The 23,389-nt window shown below is 47.5% G+C and overlaps 1 protein-coding gene across 5 annotated transcripts in view; it reads left to right on the top strand.

The window, feature by feature from the left end:
* Positions 1 to 23,389, top strand: part of GAS7 (growth arrest specific 7) — an 81,830-nt gene that overhangs the window by 32,167 nt on the left and 26,274 nt on the right. For all 5 annotated transcript variants that reach the window (XM_056506092.1, XM_056506091.1, XM_056506094.1 and 2 more), the window contains exons 3-5: positions 11,875 to 11,946; positions 13,504 to 13,589; positions 16,912 to 16,965. In XM_056506092.1, the coding sequence (XP_056362067.1) occupies positions 11,875 to 11,946; positions 13,504 to 13,589; positions 16,912 to 16,965 (212 nt within the window). The remainder of the gene's footprint in view (positions 1 to 11,874; positions 11,947 to 13,503; positions 13,590 to 16,911; positions 16,966 to 23,389) is intronic.

Below are 23,389 nucleotides of genomic sequence, written 5' to 3'. Positions count from 1 at the left end.
CAAGCACAGTTTGCTCTGGCTGATGGGCAGCATCCCCTGCACAGCTGGGAGATCAGCAGGAGTTAGATACCTCATCCCTACTGCAGTTCAAATGTAGGGGAGGAGGTGATTCTATTCACCATCACTGTGGTAGACCAATACTCACTGGGTTGAGGCCAGCTAAAACCAGTAAGAGGCAGAGCCTGTTTCTTTTGTGCTGAGAGCTCTTGTCACAGGGACCCTGCCTCAGACTGGTGAGGGACTGGGACTAAATTTCTCCATAATGTCAGACAGTTTTGTACTTCCCTCACAAAAGTTACAAGTAATATAACAAGGGCCAATTTCCATATCCTGCTTGGGAGCTCAGACCAGAAATCAGGAGATTTCTGATTCCTCTAGGAAGGGAGGATAACTTTGGCACAGGCTGACCAGAGAGGCGGGGGAATCTCCGTCCTTGGAAAATCTCAGAAACTGGCTGGACAGAGCTGTGGCTGAGCTGTTGTTAGCAGTGATCCTGCTCAGAGTAGCTGGGCTGAAGACTTCCAGAGGTCACTTCCACTCAGTCTTTCTCAGGAGAGTGCCCAAACCACCTATGGTTATGCTCTAAACTATTACAGTTTTGTAATAACAGCATGTAAGAGAGGGTAGAAGTAGGGTTTCTGTGTTCTGAGCCTTGCTTTAGGGATCACTTATTCAAGTTCTGTTTAGATACCAGACTGATCCTAAGCTGGCTTTGAATTTAGGCTCTTTTTCCTATGCTGGACACAAGAGCCCAGCATTTCTGAGCCTCCCATTGTTCTGTGAGGGCTGTAGCATTTTGTGGGATGACAGGAATCTCCTGCAGCATGTGCAGGGGCACTCTGACTACCCTCCAGCTTAGCTGGTGTTCCTGCCAAGCTCAGCTTATCTAACCTGCTCAGTTAGAATATGCTGCTGCCTCAAAGTCTTCTAGCTGCAGTTGGGTGATATTGCTTGAGAGTGTTTTTGCTCTGGTTGGGCTATATTGCATGATCAGACTCACATCTCAAATGCCTGTGCTTCCTCAAGGTGGATTATGTGCCACAAAAGTGTCACTTGTGGTGTCCTCTAGGTTTCAGACAATGCAGAATGCAACCTCCAGGCCTTTTGGCTGGAGTGTGTGGTGAAGCCTTATTCAGTCCTGGCATGAGCAGCTGTCTGGACACTATTCTGATTTAATCTGACTAATAAGCTTTGACCTCTGATCCCACAAAACCTGTAGTTCAGGACTATCCACAGGCTCATGTTGGTCAAATTTCATGTTGCTACACTTTCTTCCTTAACTGTGCTGCAGAGCTGGACCTGCTGAGCCATGCAGTCACCATGAGGTCACATTTGGCATGTGAGACTTGCTCCTAACAGTGGGACTGCACTTTGACATTTAGAATGTACTCTCTGGGTTTGAGCTATAGGGTAAGTCAAAGACAATATGCTATAAGCCTTAAATCTGCAGTCCTCATCTTTCCTGTGGCAGAGCTGCATTGGCATGGGTAATGTTTATTGCCAGTCTCACAGACTGGACAGCTCACTGCTGACTTGTCTGAACTCCTCATTTGTGCTGTCACTGCTGCAGCTGCTGCTGGGAGTACCAAGATACACACTGGCAATGTTTGTCATGAGGACATGGTGCTGGCACACATCTCTGTCACTTCATGGGCCTCTGTCCTTCTTGGCCTCCTTAGCACCATTGTTCATCATCAAGATGTAGATGTACTTCTAGGCTGCTCTCTGATTACCATTTACCAGATGAAAGTACACTGAAGTATTTGAGAGAGGTGTCACTGATTAGTGCAAGCACATGGGAGCTCAGAGGTCAGTGGAAGACAGCTGGCTGGCCTTCAGTGGCCTTCACAGGTCACTCCAGCCTTCAGTGAGCTGTGGAATTAAAGTTCTCCTAATCATCATTAATCACTGACAGCTGCTGGTGCAAAACTCATGTGTAACATCACAGCCACTTCTCAGATCTCCAGGGACCAGGAATCTCTTTATAGAGAGAGAAAGGAAGGAAGGAAGGAAGGAAGGAAGGAAGGAAGGAAGGAAGGAAGGAAGGAAGGAAGGAAGGAAGGAAGGAAGGAAGGAAGGAAGGAAGGAAGGAAGGAAGGAAGGAAGGAAGGAAGGAGCCCAGAGGACCCTGTCCAGCTGGTTCCATCCAAGGGTATTCCATCCATGGATGCAGCTGCTGAGTCCCTGATGACAGCATCGTGCTGCAGGCCACCTCTGATCCCACTTTTCCAGAGTCCAGAGGGACACAGTCTTGACCTGCCAGTAAATGCAGTTAATTGCTGGAGTGCTCCACTCTGGCTTTTCCTTCAGGGCTGGTGTTAGGCAGCAAATGTAGCACTGCATTTTATGTTGAACAGCTGTGAGGTCTCTTGGAGCCTGGGGCACACAGATCCATCCTCCTTTCTTCTTGCACATGTCCCTGAGGCATTGCTATCATACAGCCTCCCTTTGGTTGCCCCTTCCAGCACAGATCTCTCATGCATGAGGTGGAAGAGAGCCACAGCAGCATGGTGAGCATACTGTGGGAGCTCCAGGTATTGGGTTCACTGTCTGTTCATGTAAATGTTGTGTTTGGACATCCTCACAGTGGCATGTCCTTCACTGCAGCACTTCTGGGTGTCCACCAGTTGCCTTGCCAGTCAGTGGGAGACAGGTCCCAGGGCAGAGAGAGGGGATTCATCCAGCCCAGGGCTGTGGCTGAGCCCTGGGTCAGGTACAGAGCATCCTTCTGTCCCACTGTTGGGCCTTGCTGGCACCCACTGCCTTTCTGAGGGGGAATGCTGTCAAGAGCAGCCTTTCTTGGCAAGTCTGTGGCAGTTTTAGCACTTCCATCATTGAAAAGCTCTGGTGAAAGGAGGTATGGGCCTTCTTGTGGGGTGGGACTGTGGCTAAACATTTATCCAGCATCCAGGCAGGGTCTGTGAGTAGGGGACTTGTGTGAAGGAAGGCAGTTCATTGATGGGAAAACAGGTCTCAAAAGCAAAAAGGCAATTTGAAAGCTGAGTAAAGGGAAAACAAAGCAGGGACCATAGTTAAATTGCAATAAGCTGCTGCAAAGCTGTTTGCCAGCACATCCTCAGAGCATGGGGATCAATGGTCCCTTGTCCAAGGAGAGTTTGTCCTGAAGGGAATCCTGCAGTCATCTGCCTGAGAATCCATTCTAGGCAGCATTTCCACTGATGAATGGCATGTTGACATTGAGAGCACTTACTCAAACAATAACTTTTAACTGGAGCTGGGAGAGAACACGGTGTTCTCTCCTGCACAGAACAGGCTCAGAATTCACAATCACCCTGGAATAGGAGGATGCTGTTCAGTAAAGATGCATTTAGGATCAGAGATTTCAACAGAAATAATTAAGTGGCAAAGACAGGCAATGGAACAGTTTACAGACGAAGACATTGGGGCTCTGGAGGATCAAATTGAGTGAGAGCCAGCAGTGTTGTGCTAGTACAAACCAGCCAGCATTTTCCATTGTATAAATAGGAGTGTTGTCTGTGAGGCATGAGGTAAGCCTCCAACTTTACAAGGAAATTATAAAGCCTCAGCTGGAATATTTTATCTTGTTTGGACTCTACACTTCAGGAAATATGTGAGTCAGTTGGATAAAGCCCAGAAGAGAGTAGCAGAAGTGATGGAAGATGTGGAAAACATAGCCTGTGGGTAAATGCTGAGAGATTGTGGGTGTCTGCCCTTAGAAAGCAAAGATGTGGACAGGGTCATGAAAGCAGGCCCAAAGTGCATGAAATGCCATTAGGCAGAAGTCTGTTTGCAATGGCTGTCATCACTAGAAGATTTCAATTTCAATTCGAATTTCAATTTCAGTTTTCATCACTAGAACACATTTCAGTTGTAATCAGGGCAACTAAGCCTTCCAAGCTCTCTTGGAAGTGAAGTGTGGGAGTACAGAGCTGCCTGGGAGTGAGTCTGTATCACTGGAGCAGGTTATGCAAAACCATGAAAATTTACACTGGCCTTCTCTGGGGTAGAGCAGGGACAGTATGACATCCCAAAATTCCTGTCAGGCCTGTTTTTTCAGTCTGTAAAGCCTAAACTATGTGAAAATTATTTATCCATGTAGAAACTAACAAATGCCTGGGACTGAATGGAAGTTGCTCTTTATTTGTTTCCTGTGTATTTCCCCAACTTTTACAATCATCATGTCTAACCAGGCTCTTGTCACTCATCTGCTGGTTTGCTTTTTATTGCTTGTCTGAGTCAAATAATCTTAGTATGAGTTCAGAGGAACGTTTCATTTGTGCTTTTCATTTGCAGCTGAGGTGAATCTTCCCGCTGTGTTTTGGGGCAGGTCCTGCCCTGAGCTCTGCAGGGAAAGGCAGGAGCAGCCAGGAGTGTCACCAGGCAGCAGCAGAGGGTGGCTCCACACCACAGGATCTGCTGGGATGGGGCAGGGCTGGGAGCAAGGGGGGCACAGCCCCTGAAGAAGGTCAGCAGGCTGCAGCTGTCCAGTGTCTGGTGTGGTGGAGCTCTGTGCTGCTCCCCAGATGAACTCTGTGTAGTTCTCTCTAGTTCTGTGCCCTCCTCCTAAAGGCAAGAGGTGGTGGGTGACCTGTCAGTTCAACAGCTTCTCTTTCTGACCATGCCTGGTGGTGCATCTTCTCTGCCTCAGTGCAGAAACCTTTTTTGGGGTTAAATTGTTTTATTGCTCGTAGTGCTTGAACTATTCAGAAGTGGTAGCACAAGTATCCACTCAGTTCCTGGCAAATGGGATTTTAGGGGCAAGTAACATTTTGATTCTTATGCGCCTTCAAAATACAGCAGATGCCTCCCTTCCTGTGAGGCATTACTATTATTGTCACTATTGTTTCCAGTGGTTAATGTTCTTCCACACTGGGATTATCTGCCTTTGTTATACATCTTGACCCTGAGATGAGCTCAGTTGGTCAGAGCAGGGTGCTAATAATGCCAGGGTTGTGGGTTTGATCCCCATATGGCAAATTCACCTAAGAGTTTGACTCCCTAATCCTTCTGGGGCCCTTCCAACTCAGACTATTTTGTGATTTTGGGATCTTACCTGACTGTAACAGTATTTCCAGGTGCATGGTGTAATTTTCATTGTCTTTACAGGAAAAAACACAAGGAATTGATTCTTAGCTAGAAAGAAATAGAATCTATGAGACAGTGTTCTTATGTGGAGGAAAAATGTTAGGAAAATCAGTAATGAAGGAATTGGGGTGACCCTGGAACAGATGTGCAGAGGTGACAAACAGCACATTTCTGTCTGTCTCCACTTGATATCCCACCAGATAAACACTCCACATTTATCATCCTTTGAAGCAGGTTCAACCCTGGAACCATTGTAAGGGCCTCTTAGCTGTATATGATCTGCACAATGAAGCCCAAGACAATTTCAGTGTACCTAAGGTTTTCTGAGCATGGCCTTGCTATACAGGAACATTGAATCTGCACCAGTGACATTCCAGCTGAGTGCCTGGCACCTGCCTTGTGCAAATCTGGAGACATCCCTGCTTGCCATGTCACAACACAGGAAAGAGTGCCCAGAATGCACAGCCACTACGTGGTTAACAAGTTACTCAGTGTCTGTAGGAGGGGTTTGCAATTGTGTGTGGGTGGTAGATTCAGCAGGAAAATATTTCATTATGCTGAAGAAATTCTCTGATGGGCTGCAGCTGCAATACCTCTTGCATTAGTCAAACAATAGCACTGCAGCTACCTTGCCCATCACATTAAAGGTGGCTTATGTACTTGTGACACCAGTGTTTGTGTGGCTTACTGCCACCTTGCTTTCACAGCTGAGCCCAACCTTACGTGGTGTGTTCTTATTTCCAGCCTTTTCTTGTCTTTTATGTAAGGTCCTTCCCATTTACTAAACAGCATTTATCTCCTGGAAAGCAGGACTTCTGCTTTTGAGTTATCTTGGTCCTAATTAAGGTCCATATATTCTTATCACAGACATCATTGGTAAAATGCCAGCTGCAAAAATAAGTTCTGGGGCAGTTTTGAAATGTGTGGCTGAGTGGTAATTTCCTTGAAAGGTCTCTGAGTTGAGGGGTTTTATTCATACCTCACCAGCTACAGTCAACTCCTACTCTAACTTATGAACTGAAGCTCAAAGAGTAAGTCCTCTGTGCAGACACCAAAGAGATCTCAAGCATTTTCATTACATTTTTTTCCTCACACAGTTAAAACAATTCAGTGACAATTTCTGATACAGGATGCCCTAGCTGAAGGGTGGCATAGGAACCTGCCTTGGTAAAGTGGCTTAAAACCTAGAAAAACAAAGTGTATATCAGAAAGTGCTGGAAATAGCATTATTATCACTGCTAAGCCTGCAGTAAAGGGCTCACTTTTGTCCCATGGTGTTTGCAAAAGGAGGGGCATGGTAGATACCCCAGTAATCATTTTGAAAGATCAAGTGAGAGCTCTTGTCAGCAGCTTTTCCCGTGCTGTGGAGATGGTGACAAGCTTCTCTCCATTCCACCTGTGGACAGAACAATTCAGGAACTCCTGGATGGTGCCTGTCTCCATGGTGTGTCTTTCAAGACTGAGGTCAAAAGCTGTTTGGCAGCTTCAGTCTCTCTTTTATTGAGCTGCCTGTGGGATGGAAGTGGATTTCAGCTCTGACACCACAGCTCCTGCTGAACAAGTTCATGTGCTGCCTGGTATTCTGCTTTCAGCACTTGTGTGCTCGACTCTCATGTTGGATGCAGGTGCAGAGAGATTTGCATTGGTCAGTTCTGCCTGCTTTTTTTGTCTCTCTTTATTAGGTTTAAGGAGGGAGGTAAAGGCCACAGTCCTGGGAAGCCCATGGAGGAGTGTGAGGTCACAGTGTTGCAGTCCAGAGGCTCATGCATGGGCTGGTGGTTTGGGCATTTTGAGCTGACACTAATACAGGTGACCCATGCAGGATTCAGTACTGCAGGGCTCAGTGGACCAAAATGTGGGAGCACAAAGAAGAAGAAGCTGCTGTGTTGAATCAGGAGATCCACAGCCTTTGGTCTGCAGGATTTTGGGTCTGGTCTGAGTCAGTTCTGTGAACTGATGCAGAGGAGAGACCTCCTCATTCCAATAAAACACAGTCTTGTGCTACATATCCTCTGTGGAATAGAAAGGAAAATATTTTCATTGCACCCTCGTTCACCCACTCCTTCTGCTTCAAAAGTTCTGACTGGTTCTCACCAGTCTCAGGGCATTGTAAGTGATGTTCCCTCCTTACATGCCCAAATCCCCACACTCCCCTGGCCATTCCTTTAGGCTTTTTCTGCCACACACAATATCAAGAAATAAAGTGCTCATGAAAACTTTGCCAGTTCATCACAACTGGGGGAAGATTTTAGCCAGAAAGGGGACATGAGATGCAACATCCCTGGCAGTTCTCTGCTCCTGGCTGGTGAGGTGAGGTTCAGAGCATGGTGGCTCCAGGCAGATGGGAGGTCTGGGCTGTAAGTGCTTGTGTTAAAGAAAACCTGTTTCCAAAGCAGGGCTGATTGCCCTCCCTCTGAGTCACAGGGCCAAGCAATCTTAACCCTTTGGGGAGCCATGGACAGGCCACAAACGTTGCTGAGAACCTATGGAGGTGCAGAGGAGAAGCACAGAAAGGTTATGGAGGGTTTGCAAACCATCTGCAAGGTGTTTCCTGCCTGCCATTGGCAAGAGTCAAGTGAATCCAAAAGGAAGGAATTAAAACTGTGTGGGCCTGTTCTACCAGTTCAGATGTGACTTCTAGTTCTGCTTCTTTTCAGGACCAGTTTGGGAGAAGTTTCCAGGGTTTCTTCCTGTGGCATTGAGAGGGGACATGTTCTGTTGCCATTCTTCATCCCTGTCTGTGTACCCTTATCCTTGGCCTGTGCAGCCTGCACAGCTTCACGTTATTCAGGGCAGAAACTCGGTTTGGAGCTGCTCAGCATCACAGATTTATTGCTGTTAAAGCCAAAATAAGCTACAAAACCTGTTTATAAAGATGTGAGTTAGCACCCGTGGCTGGGTGACAAAGGGCAGGTGCTACAGATCCTTAAGACTAGGAGAGGTTTCTGCACAGTAAGCAGACCCAGAGGTCCACTGGCTTGATCTGCCCCATTCTTGTAGTTTAGACAATGAAACTATGGAGCATTTAGCTCCAAAAATAGAACTGCACATAACAGCATGCTGAGGTACTAAATCCATTCCTGAAAGGAATATAAGCACATTTGTGAGGGAGTGTGCTGGTACATAAAGCCCTGACGTTTGGCTGGTGATGTATGTTCAAACTGGCAAGCAGCTCCTCTGACCTTAGAGTGCTACTGAAATCATGGAAGAGAGACCAACAATTCATTCTTCAGCTGCCACAGTGTGATCACAAAAATCGTCTGCTTCAGGATATTCTCACAAACTGTAGTTCTTGACCAACACAACTAACCCAGAGTGTGTGGCTCTGTGACACATCATGTCATTTCTCATTCTGCCAAACAGAAGTGAACTTTCTTCCCCCAAACACCACAGGTTTCCACTTTTCCTCTGGTAGGAAATGTTTCTGTGATAACCCTCTCTGGTTCTGTTGGCCAGCAGAGCTTGGATCTTAAAACTGTTTTTCCTTCTACTATGTCTTTTCAGTTTTAACAAGTGGTTTTCTCCTGCCTCACTGTTCACTAACAAAATTCCACAGAACCACGAATGGTTTGGATTGGACAGGACCTTGTGCCAGCTCCCTGCAGGGGACACATTCCTCCAGACCAGATGGCTCCTAGCCCTGGCCTTGGGGATCTCTCAGGGCTGCAGTACTTATTTTTTTTCACAGTCCTCCTGCACAGTCAGGAATTGTCTGCAATTGTCTGCTGGGTCATCTCTCTCAAAGAAACTCTGGTTATTCCTTCCCCACACTGCCTAAATGGTCTAATCAACATGTGGCTAATAAGGGAGGACAGAACTTGGTGGTGTTGGTCTGCCACTGCTAAATTGCACCCAGAGCAGGTGGCTTTAGCTTGACTGGAACATCCTCTGGGGAAAAACTGTGTGGGATATAAAATCTAGGCCAACATGGAATCTATTCCTAAAAGCCATGATCACTGTTCTACCACAGGTTACAAGTGGCCTTCTGATTTTCTAACACCAGGATTGAAGGCTCTGCCTTGGCTGGATCAGACAGTGCAGGATCTCTCAACAAGCCTTCTCTGTGTCTCTGTAAAAGTCATCCCCCCACTCATTCCAATCCCCACTCTCACTTCTTAATCATGACTAAGCTGCAGAGAAATTTGTAATGTCACAGTTTTACCTTGGTAAATGTAGCTGCTTCCAGCAGATGGCATTCCAGCAGTGCAGTCCTGATCCAGATTAGTTCCTATCCCTGCTTGATCTGCCAGAATAATCCCTGCACAGAAGTGGACGTTTTTTTCCTCCTAATGCTCAAAATAAATGGAGTTAAAACACTCTTGGTCATTTCCTACCCAATCAAAGATTTTTTTTTTTTTTATTTAATGTATTTTATAACGTTGGGGTTTTTTTATTTTTCAATGTACTTAACTCCAGAGTAATTTTATTTTGGAAAATATGTCAAGACACTGAATGTTTTGGATATGATTCACAAATCTGCTAACCACTGGACACTGCTCTTTCATGTGTGAATTTTCTGCCCTCAAGTTATGTGTCTGGGTCCTCTGTGGGAGAGGGGAAGAATGAGGCACTGCACAGCAGTTCCACAGCAGCCAGCAGGCAAAGCAGAGACCAGTTACAATGAGCAGCTGGTAATTTTCACAGAATCACAGAAGATTCTGAGTTGGAAGGGGCCCACAAGGATCATGGAGTGAATGGCCCATACAGGGATCAAACCCACAACCTTCATTTATTAGCACAATGCTCTGGCTAACTGAGCTATGTCCCTTGAACCAATTAATTACATTTCATGTATATTTAGTAGGTTTTTAGGTACATTCCTCAGTAGGGTCTCAGAAATGCTGGAGACAGATATGTTTGTGTGAAACCCCCAAGCCAAATATGAAGGTAACTCATTTTACTGCTGACATCAAAGTCAGTGCTGGCAAAAAACCATTACTGCACTGAGTGCACTGGGGCTCAGCATCAGTGGGCATCACATTCCCTTCCCAGAGATATCAATTCACATTATTAATTAATCCACAATTCAATTTTTTTTGCATCTACAAAACACATGGGTACTGTATTGTTTACCTTTTCCTTACAGTAAATGTAAATTAGAATTTGTCTTTATTTAACCATGCACTTGTGGATTGTAAGCCAAGACAAGCTGACTCATAAAAGACAACTCTTTGCATTTGATTTTGCTTCTGTTTAGTTAAGACACCTCTCAGTGCTTCTTTATTGACCTAGCATGGAATTTATTTACTTACTACCCAGTTCACAAAAACAGGCTAAAATTTAAATATTCTTCTGTGACTCAGCAAAGCTTCTAGTTCATCAGGGAATAAAAAGCTCAAAGTATTTTTCTTTGCATGCAAAAGCATGCTGTGGTTGGGGAGGGGGTGAGAGGGGAAGGATGGGGAGGGGCAGGGTGTGTCTCTCAGGGACATTACAGGTGTGGGGGCTGGCACCTGCTTCCATTGGGATCTGTAATCCTGAGTTCTTTCCTGAAATAAGGAAACTCTTGAGGACATCTCTGTATATATATATATATGTGTGTGTGTGTGTGTGTGTGTGTGTGTGTGTGTGTGTGTATATATATATATATATATGTGTGTGTATATATATATACATATGTGTATATATCTATACACATAGACATCTATATGCATATAGATACATACATGTATATACAAATGTGCATGAATCTATATATAAAAATAGGCCTTTTATAGTTCTTGAAGCATGTTAACATCCTACTTGATGCTCAAATAAGCACTGACCCAGGACAGGAAGCCTTTTGTGCCCTGAGGGAGGTGCTCACTGCCAACCCTAAACTGCTAATCCTCAAGGACTCTCCTCCATCACCACTTGACCATGGTCACCCAGAATACTGACACAGATGCAGATTTCAGGCTTTGGCAGAATTAGATGGTTGTTGATTGGGATTGAAGCAGCCAAAGTAGTCTCAGACTTGATTACAGTGACTTGTTTATTTTCTTATTTGATACCATCTGGCAATCAGTTGCTTAGGTGATTTGGAACTGACACATGCATTCAAAAGGAATGGTTCCTGGGGCTTTCTAGCTGGACTCCTGTGGAAGTTGCTGCTCTCACTTCGCTGTCTTCTGTTCACAACTCCTAAAAAGTTTTGCACTTAAATCTTCTGTCTTCAGCACTTGGTTAAAAATAACTTTCCATTTGCTGAGGAAACGAACAGAATAGTTAAACTACAGAGGCAGCTGAGGGGAGAAAGCAGCAGCAGTCTTTGGAGTGTCACAAGTGGTGTGACAGACATTTTCATATTCCAGCTGCTAAGTGACCTGAGTGGAAAATCGGAAATTTCCCAGGGAAGTATTTTGTTTGGGGGAAAGGGTGCTACAGCTTGTGTATGTGTGACTGGAACCACGTCTGTGTGCCACTCCCAACTGCCTTTCATGGAGAGAGCAGGGCAGGAGCACTGCCTTGCTTTGTGCCAGGCTGAGGACCACAGCTGGCACGTGGCAGTGCCCACGCTGGGCTGGGCTTCAGTGCACCTGGAAAGGCAGTCACTGCAGGCCAGGTGGTGATTCCAGGCAGTGATCTGGAAGAACCAGTGATGCAGCTTCCAGTCTGCTCTGTCTCCACCCATCTCAGCTGGCAGCTGGAGCAGGAAGAGATGAGGGGAGAGAGGAAGTGCAGGGAGGTGCAGGCATCTTCCTCACAGGGGGAAAAGCTGGTTCAGAGGACAGTGAGGGTCAGATCCACTGGTTTATGTGTGATAGTCATAACTCTGGTTTGTGCAAAAGGCTCCATCACCCTCACTCTGGTGTTTCCCTTCAACAGAAACGACGTGGGAGCGGCCGAGCAGTGTGCCTGGCACTCCCAAGAGCCCTGTGTCACAGAAGAGTTCTGCAGGTACTGTTTGGTGCTGTGCCTGACTGCTGCACTGTGTGAATCTGCTTCTCTACCATTCAGCAGAGCAAAGGAAATTGCTGTGATAAGTGGGATAGAGACTTGATGTACAGACAGAATCGTAGAATGGTTTAGGTTGGAGGGGACCTTAAAGATCATCTCATTCCACCTGCCTGCCATGGGCAGGAGCACCTTCTGTTATCCCAGGTGATGGAATATGCCTCAAGCCCTGTCCAGTCTGGCCTTGGACACTCCCAGGGACCCAGGGGCAGCCACAGCTTCTTTGGGCATCCTGTGCCAGGGCCTCATCTCCCTCACAGATTTTCTCTTAATCTCTGATCTCAGTCTACCCTCCTACAGCTTAAAGCCATTGCCCCTTGTCCTGCCACTCCAGACTCTTACCTAATGTCCCTTTCTATCTCTCCTGTATTCCTGCTGGACACTGGAAGGGGCTCTAAGGTCTCCCCAGACCCTTCTCTTCTCCAGACTACACAGTTATGAGAGTGTAGCAGAGCAAACACAGTGGAGCTTTCCCTACTGACATATCTTCTGCACTTTTGTTTCCCTGCCAGTCCATCTTCTGTCTGGGTGTCTGAAGTGTCCACTCAAGAGTTGGGGTGGCTCCTTCTGGGAGCACAGAGACAAAGAGGGGCCCAACAAGCACTTCCTCAGTTCTGCTTTCTGACAGGGCAGGGAAATTAAAGAGCTGCAAATGCACAGGGGCTGGCTGATGCTCTTCCACACAGAGCATATGGACAGCAAAGAGTTTTAGCATGTGATGGCTACAGGGGTGACCATATATATCATCTCTGGATTGACTTGAGGTTTCAGGGAAGCAAGTAAGAGAGTTAGATGCATTACTACATGGAAAAGCTCTTGGGTACTGCAGAATGACAAAGCAAAGCAAAAATTAGAATAAAAAGTGTTAAATGTAAAGGCCATTGCTGCCAGCTGACTGTAAATAAATCAGGTTAGAGGATGATTCCCTTAGAAATTTTTGAACTGATGTCCCTCTTTATTGGCAGAACTGGGTGGGGAGTCTGTGTGAAGATTTTGTATTTCATTGTGACCAAAAGATTTATAATGTAGTTGAGCATCTCGTTCTAACACAACTTTAAGCATTATTGAGGTCAGTATATTAAAAAAAAGGCAATTTATAGTTCCACACAGAACCATAAATATCTTGCAAGGCTCCCCTTCTTGACATGAAAACTCAACTCCCTTGGACCAGTACTTTTAATGGATGCCAGATGCCCAGCAACCCACTCTGTCACTCTACTCCTAGGGGAATGGGGGTGAAAACTACAACAAAAGGCTCCTGAGTTGGGATAAGGGCAGGGAGAGATCACTCATTATGGGCATGGGCAAAACAGACTCCACTCAGGAAGAGGTTTAATCTATTACCCATCAAATCACAGTAGGGTAATGAGAAATACAACTAAGTCTTAAAACACTGTGATCTGTATCTGCATATTCAGTTATGGGATTAATTTTTAAATTTGTGCAGTTTTTCATTCACTGTCAGCAGCAAGCCTGCTAACTCTCCATCTGTTCTTACAGTGAATGGCTACTACATCTCTGGGTCCCCAGTGCACCAGCTCGACTCAGGTCATACCAGCCTCCGAAAAACCAGTGGGGACCCCCAGGTAAGTTTTTGGGAAAAAGCCAAACATCTGGATCCAAGAATAAATGGGTTTCTACTTAAGCAGTTTAGGATTCCACCCAGAGCAAGAAGTCAAGAGGTCATTTTCTTTTAGAAACTCTCAGATCAGACAGATTTGTTGCATGTAGCACAGTTAGTCTTTGTGTCCAGCTGGTAAAACAGTAAAAAATGCCAAGATCCTTTGGATTTTTTGTCCTATCACTCCTTACTGAAAAATCCACCCGGGCACTTCAGTCACTATTAATGACCCTATGAATTTTCCTGTCACTCCAGCCTGAGCCCTGGGCCTGTGTCCAGCACAGTCCTCTCTTTACACTTGCACATCCGCCCATGTCTGTATCTCATTGTATTTTCCTGCAGCTCCAGCTTTCCCTCCCAAAGACAGTATTCACAAAGAATTCACCCAGAGCTTTTTTCTCAATGACTTCATCCCTCCAGCCTGTCCTTTTACAACCCCTCCTCAGTGCCTCACCCAGCACATCACCCCGAGTTAACCTACAGGATGCTGACCTGTGGACAGTTGGCCTTCCCCTGCCTTTGTCCAAATTTCCAATAAATACCTCTGCACATTTGCTTGCAACATGTCATATTCCTGGGAAAGTCTTCCCCACAGGTCTGCAGATGCAGCACAGGGCCCTCTTCCAGCTCCTCCCATGAAACCTTTGCTCCCTGCCAAAACATCACCATATGACCATGTGACTGCCCCAGCTGGTGGATCACACTCCAGTTGCACTGTGCTTCCCCACCCTCTGGTTTCCCCCAGTGGTCCCAGACCTGAGTTTTCTGTTTCATTTCTTTATGAAAGCAGTGAGTCCTTTTGCAGTGCTCAGTACCCCTGGGGAAATGTGTGTTTGATAGGTGTGCTGCTGCCATGTGGACCTGGCCTCTCTGATGCTCTCAGTGTCTGAATTCTCTGTTTCTTGGTCTAAGTTTTGTGTTTTCTGACAACTGTCCCGCTTTGCCTTGACCCTCTTTCTCACATGCTGCCTCTTAAGTCATTCCCTTCAGCCTTTCACCTAGGTCAGTGTTCCTGGTTTAGATTCATGGTATTTCTCATGATACAGTCCAGCCCTTTTGATTCCCTGTTTCTTCAACATCAAACATCTTGTACTAACTCCCTGTGCTGCTGTTTCTCTGAGCAATTTGCCTGGGCTGGAGATAGTGAGCACCTAAACTAGGTCAAAAGCATTTTAGAATCTTACATAGTGCATTACCAGATACCCCTGTCTACATGTCTACTGTGACTCCCTCCGAGACCACAGATAAACTTGTAGGCTCTGACTTCTTCAAAAAGTCCCTGGTTAATCCTTGTGCCAAAAAAAAAAAAAAAAAAAAAAAAATTCTCCAGGTCTCCAGGTATCTGACTCCCGTGTTTTTCTAGTTGGCTTGGAACACAGATAACTAACTTCTGCAGAACTTCCTTTGTAGGAACATTTGCCACCTTCTGTTTTTACAGTGCTGAGTCTTACTCAAGTTCACAGACACCTTTTTACTCAAATTCACTTCTGAGATACATAAGGAGTCATAGAGTCACAGAATGGCTTCAGCTGGAAGGAACTCTAAAGCCCATCCAGTGCCACCCCTGCCATGGGCAGGGACACCTTCCACTGTCCCACGCTGCTCCAAGCTCCATCCAGCCTGGCCTTGGACACTGCTAGTGATCCAGGGGCAGCCACAGTTTCTCTGGGCACCCTGTGCCAGGGCCTCACCAGCCTCACAGGAAACAATTTCTTCCTACTATCTCACCTAACCCTGCCCTCTGTCAGTGGGAAGCCATTCCCCCTTTTTCTATCACTCCATCCCTTATCCAAAAACTCTCTCCAGCTTTTTGTAGGCCAACTTCAGGTACTGAGAGTTTCCACTAAGGTCTCTCCAGAGCCTTCTCTCTCTCAGCCTCTCAGTGCTAAGCACTGCTTTGCTCAGCTGACTCAACCATCAGCCTGTCAGAAATCCCTTTCATGACTTTGCTCTCTCCCTTCACTGCCTCCATGATAGTTTCTTTCCAATGCTCCTTTATTACAGGTTTTCCCAAACTGAACTCCTGGCTTCATCCCTGCTTTGAACCTGCTTTGAATTAGTTCTGGATCTCTAACTGGCTGCTGGTGGCATTAATTCTCAGAACAGCTTGTGTCTACGCCCTCTTGGGAAGCTGCTTTTCCTGGGAGCTGTGGCAGCTTTTGCAGAAGAGTCCTTAGTAAGGAAAGCATCTGACTGTAAACTCGTGGTTGCAAGAAGCTGTTCTGCATACCCTCAAAGTCTTTTTGGCCTCTCTCTCTCTCTCCTTGTGTGTCTTGGGCCATCCTAAGCTGCTCTGCTTTGACTGCCTCCTTGTCTGTTCCTGGCATGGGCTGTCTCCCAGTGTGGAGCAGCTCCTAGGCTTTGGCCAGGACACTTTCCTAGACCTGGGCAGCAGCCACCATGCAAACAAATGCTGGCAGGATCCCTCCAGCAAGCTCAGCCACATTTCTTGGAAACAGGTCAGGGGGTGGGGGGAAAAGCCACAACTGAGAACAACAGGGAGCTATGCTGTGCTGGGCACAGGGCCAGACCTTTTTATGGCTTCCTAGAGAGCAGCTAAATGCTGCCCGTTCAAGTTGTCACAACTGCCACCGAGGGGACGAACTGCACCTGAGTGGTGCTGGGCACGATGCTGCTGCTGGGTGTCCAGTCCCAGGGGGAGCAGCGGGTGCCCGGGCAGTGGGGTTTGGGGTGGGAGTCCCTGGCACAGCCCAGTGACGGTGCCAGGAGCGATTCACGTGCTGCAGAGCTGTCACAGCCTCTGAGCCCCACCAGGGACCTGCGACAGGGGCAGGGACACTGCCCTCCTGGGGAGACTGGGGCACGTTTGTGTCCCTGTCCCCAGGGGGATATAGTGCCACCATTCCACAGCCAGGTAGGAACTGCCTGATGGCAGGACACTGCCACCGCCGTCGCTGTCCCCAGCAGTGGATGGCACCATCCCCGTGCCCAATCTCATACCCAGCCGAGCAAAGTGCCACCCCATGGGACACCAAGACTCCCGTCCTCGGGGGGGTGTGACGCCACCATCCCACGGCGGGACACTCTTCCCAGCCCCGCCAGCGGGTGCCACCACCGCCCGGCGCAGCGAGCCCGGCCCGCGCTCGGCGCGGCGGAGGCGGGAGAGGCGGAGCAGCCAGCGGGGCTCCCGCACGCCCCCTCCCTCCATCCTGCCTCCCGAGCCGGGCCGAGCCGAGCCGTGCCATGGGACCCGCCTCTCCCCGCCCCGCGCAGCCATGCTGGGCTCCGAGAGCGGCCGCGATGATGCGCTCCGCTTCCCTCCGCAGAGCCCGGGCTCCCCGGCGGCGCCGCGGCGGCAGAGCAAGGAGAGCAGCCTGACGGTGAGTGCGGGGAGCGGGGCGGGGAGCCGCGCTGGGAACGGGGCAGTGGGGATGGGAACCGGGCACTGGGGATGGGAACCGGGCATTGGGGTGGGAACCGGGCATTGGGGTGGGAACCGGGCAGCGGGGCTCTGAACCGGGCAGCGGGGCTCTGAACCGGGCAGTGGGGATGGGAACCGGGCACTGGGGATGGGAACCGGGCAGCGGGGCTCTGAACCGGGCAGTGGGGATGGGAACCGGGCACTGGGGTGGGAACCGGGCACTGGGGATGGGAACCGGGCAGCGGGGCTCTGAACCGGGCAGCGGGGCTCTGAACCGGCTAGTGGGGATGGGAACCAGGCAGTGGGGATGGGACCCGGGCATGGGGATGGGACCGGGCAATGGGGTGCGGACCGGGCATTGGGGTGGGAACCCCAGGGATCCGTGCTGGGAACCGGGTACTGGGGGTGGCACCGGGCATTGGGGTGGGAACCGGGCAGTGGGATGGGAACCGGGCAGCGGGGCTCTGAACCGCGGGTATCCGTGCTGTGCGCCGGGCAGTGGGGTGGGAACCGGGCAGTTGAAATGGAGCCGCGGGGATCCCCTCCCGGGCAGCGGGCAGTGAGGCTGGGCACCGCGAGGATCCCGTGCTGGACACCCCGTGCCGGAGCATCCTGCCCGTTTTGCTGCTCAAACGCCGCCAAGCCCACGGTGGGTTTGGGGTCTCTGCCCTGCGCTGGAGTCCAGGCACGGTTTTCCGTGGAATAAACGTGGTTCCGGGATGAGCAAGAGGGAACGCCGTGCCTTAAGAGCACAGCCTCGGGCTGTCAACCAGGTGTCCTGAAAAAACTTCCTCATCTGATCACCTCCCCTCCACAGCAGCGTCTGTACTGGGAGAAGTACTGAAGAGTTAGGGGAAGACAGACAGAGCAGGATCTTTTTTTTCCCAGTCTGCATTTGAAGTGTCAAGAAGGTTTATTGTGCCAAAGTGTCCAAGTAAAGATTTCTGGTGGAAAGTATAGGCAAAGGTTTTATATTTCAGTGTGAAGTTAATCTTACATTTACTTTTAGTCTTTATAATTAAGTATAACTGATTCAGTGAAAAGACTTTTTAAAGGAACATGTAGTGACAGGACAAGGGACAGTGGTTTTAAATTAAAAGAAAGGAGGCTTAGATTAGATAGTAGGAAGAAATTGTTCCTTCCCTGTGAGGGAGGTGAGGCCCTGGCACAGGGTGCCCAGAGAAGCTGTGGCTGCCCCTGAATCCCTGGAAGTGTCCAAGGCCAGGCTGTACAGGGCTTGGAGCACCCTGGGGCAGTGGGAGGTGTCCCTATCCATGGCAGGGAGGTGGAACAAGATGAACTTGAATGTTCCTTCCAACCTTAGCCATTCTCTGATTCTGTATTATGAATAGAAATGTTCTCTTGTATGATGTATCTCAGTTTACAGACATTAATATCTTTTGCGTGCTTGATGTCCTCATCTGGAACACAATTAGCTCTTCAGTACAGGGCAGATGATTAAAAACTGAAAGGAAATCAAATTAATGAATGAAAGTGGCTAGTAATAGAGTTTTATTTAAATGGAAATCAGAAGAAAGGAACAGATAAATTAATTTTCAGCAATAAAGAAGGGGCAATAACCATACTTGCAGCTGCAAGTATTGGCAGGGTGTCAAGTCCCTGAGAACAAAAGGAATAATTTAATATTATACATTCTTAATGTTACTACGAGGAGGAGATTGTCTGCATTGTCACATGCAGCCTGCAGATTTATTTGTTAGTGGGTCAGGTTGCTGGTGACAGAAACCAGGGTTCAAAAGAAGCACATAGAAGTGTCTCTGACTGAGATGTGGGTCAGCCACTGCCGTGCAGGTACAGTGTTCTGGGGCAGGAGGAGCAAGTCTTCAACAGTTTTTGAAAAAAAAAAGTCACTTCAATCAGTGATTTTAGTTATTAAAATCGGTTGTTGCCAGTGTTAGTACTGATAATTGGTATATTGAGAGTGTGGTGTGCTTTGAAGCAAGTATCAATCTGTATGTTCAGACATTTTTGCAGATATCTGGGAGAATCAGCTGTTGCAGGGCTGCAGTGGCTGTGGCAGGAGACATGTCCCCGCCCCTCAATGCAGCCCCTGCCTGCTCAGGTTGGGGGATTGAGGTAAATCATGGGCTGAGCATCATGTCCAGAGGACTGGACACGGTCCCACAGGGTGGGTTGCACTGGGCTGCCTGGGCACAAGAGCAGGAGTGCTTGTTTTTCTGCAATCCCTGCTGCTTCCAGGGCTGAGGACTCGGGCTGTTCTCTCAGGAAGGTTTCCCATATTTGCTGGCCCATGTGCCATCAGGTAACATCTGCAAAGCAGGAAACAGTGTGTTATGTCAGGGTCACTGTGTGTGCACTTCTCCAGCAGGAGCCCAAAGCTTTCGAGTAGGATGAATCAGATAGACAAAAATAAGCTAATTTTAACAGCTGTTTGCTCCAAGCCATTGCCTTCATCAAAGCAGCATTGTGAAAAAATAAATCTCATATGGAGTGTAAACTGTAAAACAGTGTAAGTGTTTTCAGTGTCTCCTAGGAGGTTCTGTTTGCTCAGTGCCACTCAGCTGACGTGGGGATGTTCTGGTTAGCAGAGCTGCAGGGCATGTCCTTAGCTTGCTGTCAGATGCTTTTCCTTGGTCTGTAGCTATGCTCAGGCAGAACCTCTTCTTGCAGAGGGGAATTCTGTAATTTAGTGTGAGGCTGTTGGTCTGGGAAATCTCCCTTCAAGCCAAAATCCTGTGGCACACAGGCTGCAGACATCAGGTGATGTCCAGCCAAGCTGCTGCTGCGTCATCGCCTTCACCAAGGAGTGGGAGCATCTTCCTCAGGATGCATCTGCCTGCTCTGCATCCAAGTGGCATTAAGTAGCACAGCTTCTGGAAACCCTGAAGGCAGGTGGAGCTGGAGTATCTCCCCTCTGTGTGCAACCAACAAGAATAATCTGATGTTTTCTGTTTGGTCAGTGAATGTTACCTTCCATCTTCTTTGGAAGAGAAACTCCAGCTGGGTATATGGGAGGCTATTATGAAACTGCAGATATGTGGTCTGTGCTGGTTTTATAATGGGTTTCAAGGTGCACTCACTATTTTAAGGCTGGATGGTTTGCTGGCCATGAGTTTTCTGTGGAAGCTGCAGATCATTCTCAGTAGGTAGGGGAGAGTTAAATGGATAATGTACAGGGGGATATCACCTGAAGAACAGAGCTGTGTCTTACTTGGAAGAGCAGGAAAGCAGCCTGACTATAAGGTATTTCTGAGTGTGGGTTTCTTTCTTAAAAATGCTCTAGGGCCTTGTTAGAATAGTGCAAGACTTGGAAAATGCTGTTTTGGATTGCATGTGCTGGACACATCAATGGACATGTGCTGCAGATGGGAAGATGGGCAGTCTGTGCACAGGAACTTGGGATTTCCTGCTGCTGTGCTCTATGTTTGACACAGTGTGATACACACTGGGTTGTGATGAGCACAGCATGAGGCTGCATGTTCAGCACAGTTCCCTCCTCTGCCCTGGGGCTGACTGCAGGGTAGATACTGTCAGAAAAGCCCTGGTTTGGCCTGAATAATCTCTGAACCTTTCTACAGATAGACCAAATAAAAGAGGGCTCTTCCACACTTTTGGCAGACTCTTCCCTTTGAAATAGGAAGGAATCAATGGATTTGTTAACAGTGAGGATTTGAATTGTCTGTTGTTCCCTTCTGTGGTACCATAGCTGGAACCCTCCCAGAGCTAAAACCCAGGGTAAACTCATGGTGTTGAAGCTACCCAGACACAACCTAGGCATTTCCAGGTTTCCCTTTCTGGGGGGAGTTCAGGGTGCCCAAGCTCTTCTGGGATCTTCTCCAGCCTTTGCGTTTGGCTTTTTTACCCAAATAGTTCCAGTTGCCTTATGAGCTCAGTGTTGGATGTTGTACTTTTTGGGTCTCAGCTGAAATCATAAAGAAGATACTGAAGTAAGGCAATCTGGCACATCTCTTGTGTGTTTAAGGTGCTGAGAATGTGTAGAAATCAAAAAAATGATGTCCATTTTTAAGTTGAAGAGATAGGCAAAAATGTTGCCCTGCTTCAGTTGCTTTAGCATGGCACAGTAAGTTCACCCACTTTCTGCTCATTTATTTGTGTCTGATGTAATAAACGTGTAGTTGATTATCTAAGCTTTGATCAAATTATTCTTGTTTTATTCATGTTGCTTGGCAATGTCTCATTGACTGGTGAGTGGTGGCAGTGACTTCAAAGCCTGTAGAGACTCTGAAATCCAGGAGATTAATGTGCACATCCAGCCCAACAAAGTTTGTTGCTCTTGTGCAAATCCTGTGCCTTCACCTGGCTCCCTGGGTCTGTTCCTCTTCTGTCACCCTTTTGTGTCTCAGACATAATTAAGAGTCACCTACAATGTAAACAGCTCATTTTGCCATGACTGCCAGCATACTCATGGGAAATAGGAGCTGGAATATTCAGCTGTTAATATAATTGCATTTGCTCATGATCAGTACACAGGCAAAAGTATTTTAATCCATTGGCTTTGGCACAGAGCTTGTCGAGAAATGTCAATTAGTGCTGCTTCTCTGATCCCCTCTGTGTGTGCCCTGCACCAAGCTTTGTCACCGTGATTTTTTCCTGCTCTGACTCTGCCTTCTGTCCTCTGTGATCCAGTGGCTCTCAGACAGGTTTTCTGGTGCCACTTGTGGCCAGTGGCAGCTGGAAAGACAAGCTGCTGTCCTCTGGCAGGTTTCTCAGCTCTTCTCTTCCTTGGGGTTTTGCCCTGCTCGTGTCTTGTTATTAATTTTGCTTTGTTGCAAGCAGACAACAGCCATTATTTTGACAAAGAGGCTGCATAAGAGCTTAGTATCATGGTGAGGCTGATTATCACCTCAGCTGTCCCAGTGGAGCTTGTGGGAATGCAATGCAGGCCATCACACCTTGTTTTCTCTTCATGTTCTGTGATTCCATCATTATCTGAGAGACTTGTTTTAATTTGTTTTGTTTCTTACTGGCAATTACAGCTATAATAGTCACCTTCTGCAAGCTTTTATTAGGCCTTGCTGGCAAGTCAGCATTGTTAGGATACCCACAGTGCCACAGGTTTGGATTTGGGTTTGCATGGAGCCTAGGCAGCTCTCAGGGATGTGAGCAAAGTGTGGTCTCTCAAAATTAGTGAGGGCAGTGGTGCTTTGCATGGAGGGAGTGTCATTGTCCGTGGGACTGATGGAGCTGTTGAATGCTGTCAGACATTGGGACATCACCATGAGATGCTTGGCTGCTCTTAGCATCACTCAGCTCATCAGCTTCACCAAACTAGTGAAGCAGAGTGCTTTATTTTCAGCTCTCTTTGCTTTTAGAAGCAAGAAAAGGAGCATTTCAGAGGGAGGATTGGGAGGGGGGAATGCTACACTGTTATGCCACTACTGCTCAGTGCCAGCCTGGTGTTTCCCTTCTGCTGGGAAATCCTGAGAGGTTTTAGAAATACTAGGAAATACCAATCCAAGAGCTCTTGTTTGAGTATAAAAAATCTGGGGTAATGAAAGAAAAGAAAGACCACAGGATTACCCATGTAGTCATATATAATTTTTAGTAATATTTCTAGAGTTTTGAAAATTTTCATGCCCCCTAGTGGGACTTAGTGTCAAAAGCTGTAAGTTCTGTTAAGTTTTGTTTACCATAATGTTGTTTGGTTTTTTTGGGGTTTTTTTTTTAAGATTGTAAAAGCTTCTTCCTTTTTAATTTTTTTAATTCTTGCAACAATTCAATTTTAAAAGTGACACTAGACCCAAATGGCCTCATGACTCTTTCCAGACAATTCAGCATCATTTCCAGACAATTCAGTCTTTGGAGAAGTGAAGAATGTTTTGATTTATTCCTAAAACTTGGAGAAACACTTTCTTTACCTGCTGATGCGCATATTCATTATTCCACTTCCTGCTGCATTCTTGAGGTTCTGCCCACTGCAGTGGGACACCAGTCCAGCCTTGGCATTTCCAGTTACTCTGTTGTAACTGCTTCAGGACATTGAGACTCACTGTCACATCTCTAATCAGCAGCTTCCAGCTGACACAGATTTTGTTTTTGTGAAACAGGCACTGCCTGTAGCAGGGAATGGGAATTTCCCTTGCTGCTTCTCTTTGCAGATTTTTAAGCTGCAGGATACACCTCCTGTGCACCCCACTGGAGATCATCTCCCTGTCCTGGTGCACAGTGCCACAGTGCAGTGCTCCAACTCAAGACAGTCTGTGTTTCTGTGATTCTGTGATGCCCAGCCTTCTGTTCAAGGCTGCAGAATACTCTCAGGAGGTGCAGTTGGTTAGGGCATGGCCATCCTGCTCTGAACTGAGCTGATTTCTGTAACTCCTGGTGCCTGGCTCTTTGGTGGGGAGCACAGGGGAGCAGGGAAGGTGTTTGCAGTGCTGTCT

Source organism: Oenanthe melanoleuca, chromosome 18, assembly GCF_029582105.1.
Source record: "Oenanthe melanoleuca isolate GR-GAL-2019-014 chromosome 18, OMel1.0, whole genome shotgun sequence".
Classification (NCBI taxonomy): domain Eukaryota; kingdom Metazoa; phylum Chordata; class Aves; order Passeriformes; family Muscicapidae; genus Oenanthe; species Oenanthe melanoleuca.
This window is presented reverse-complemented; position numbering and strand designations above follow the sequence as displayed.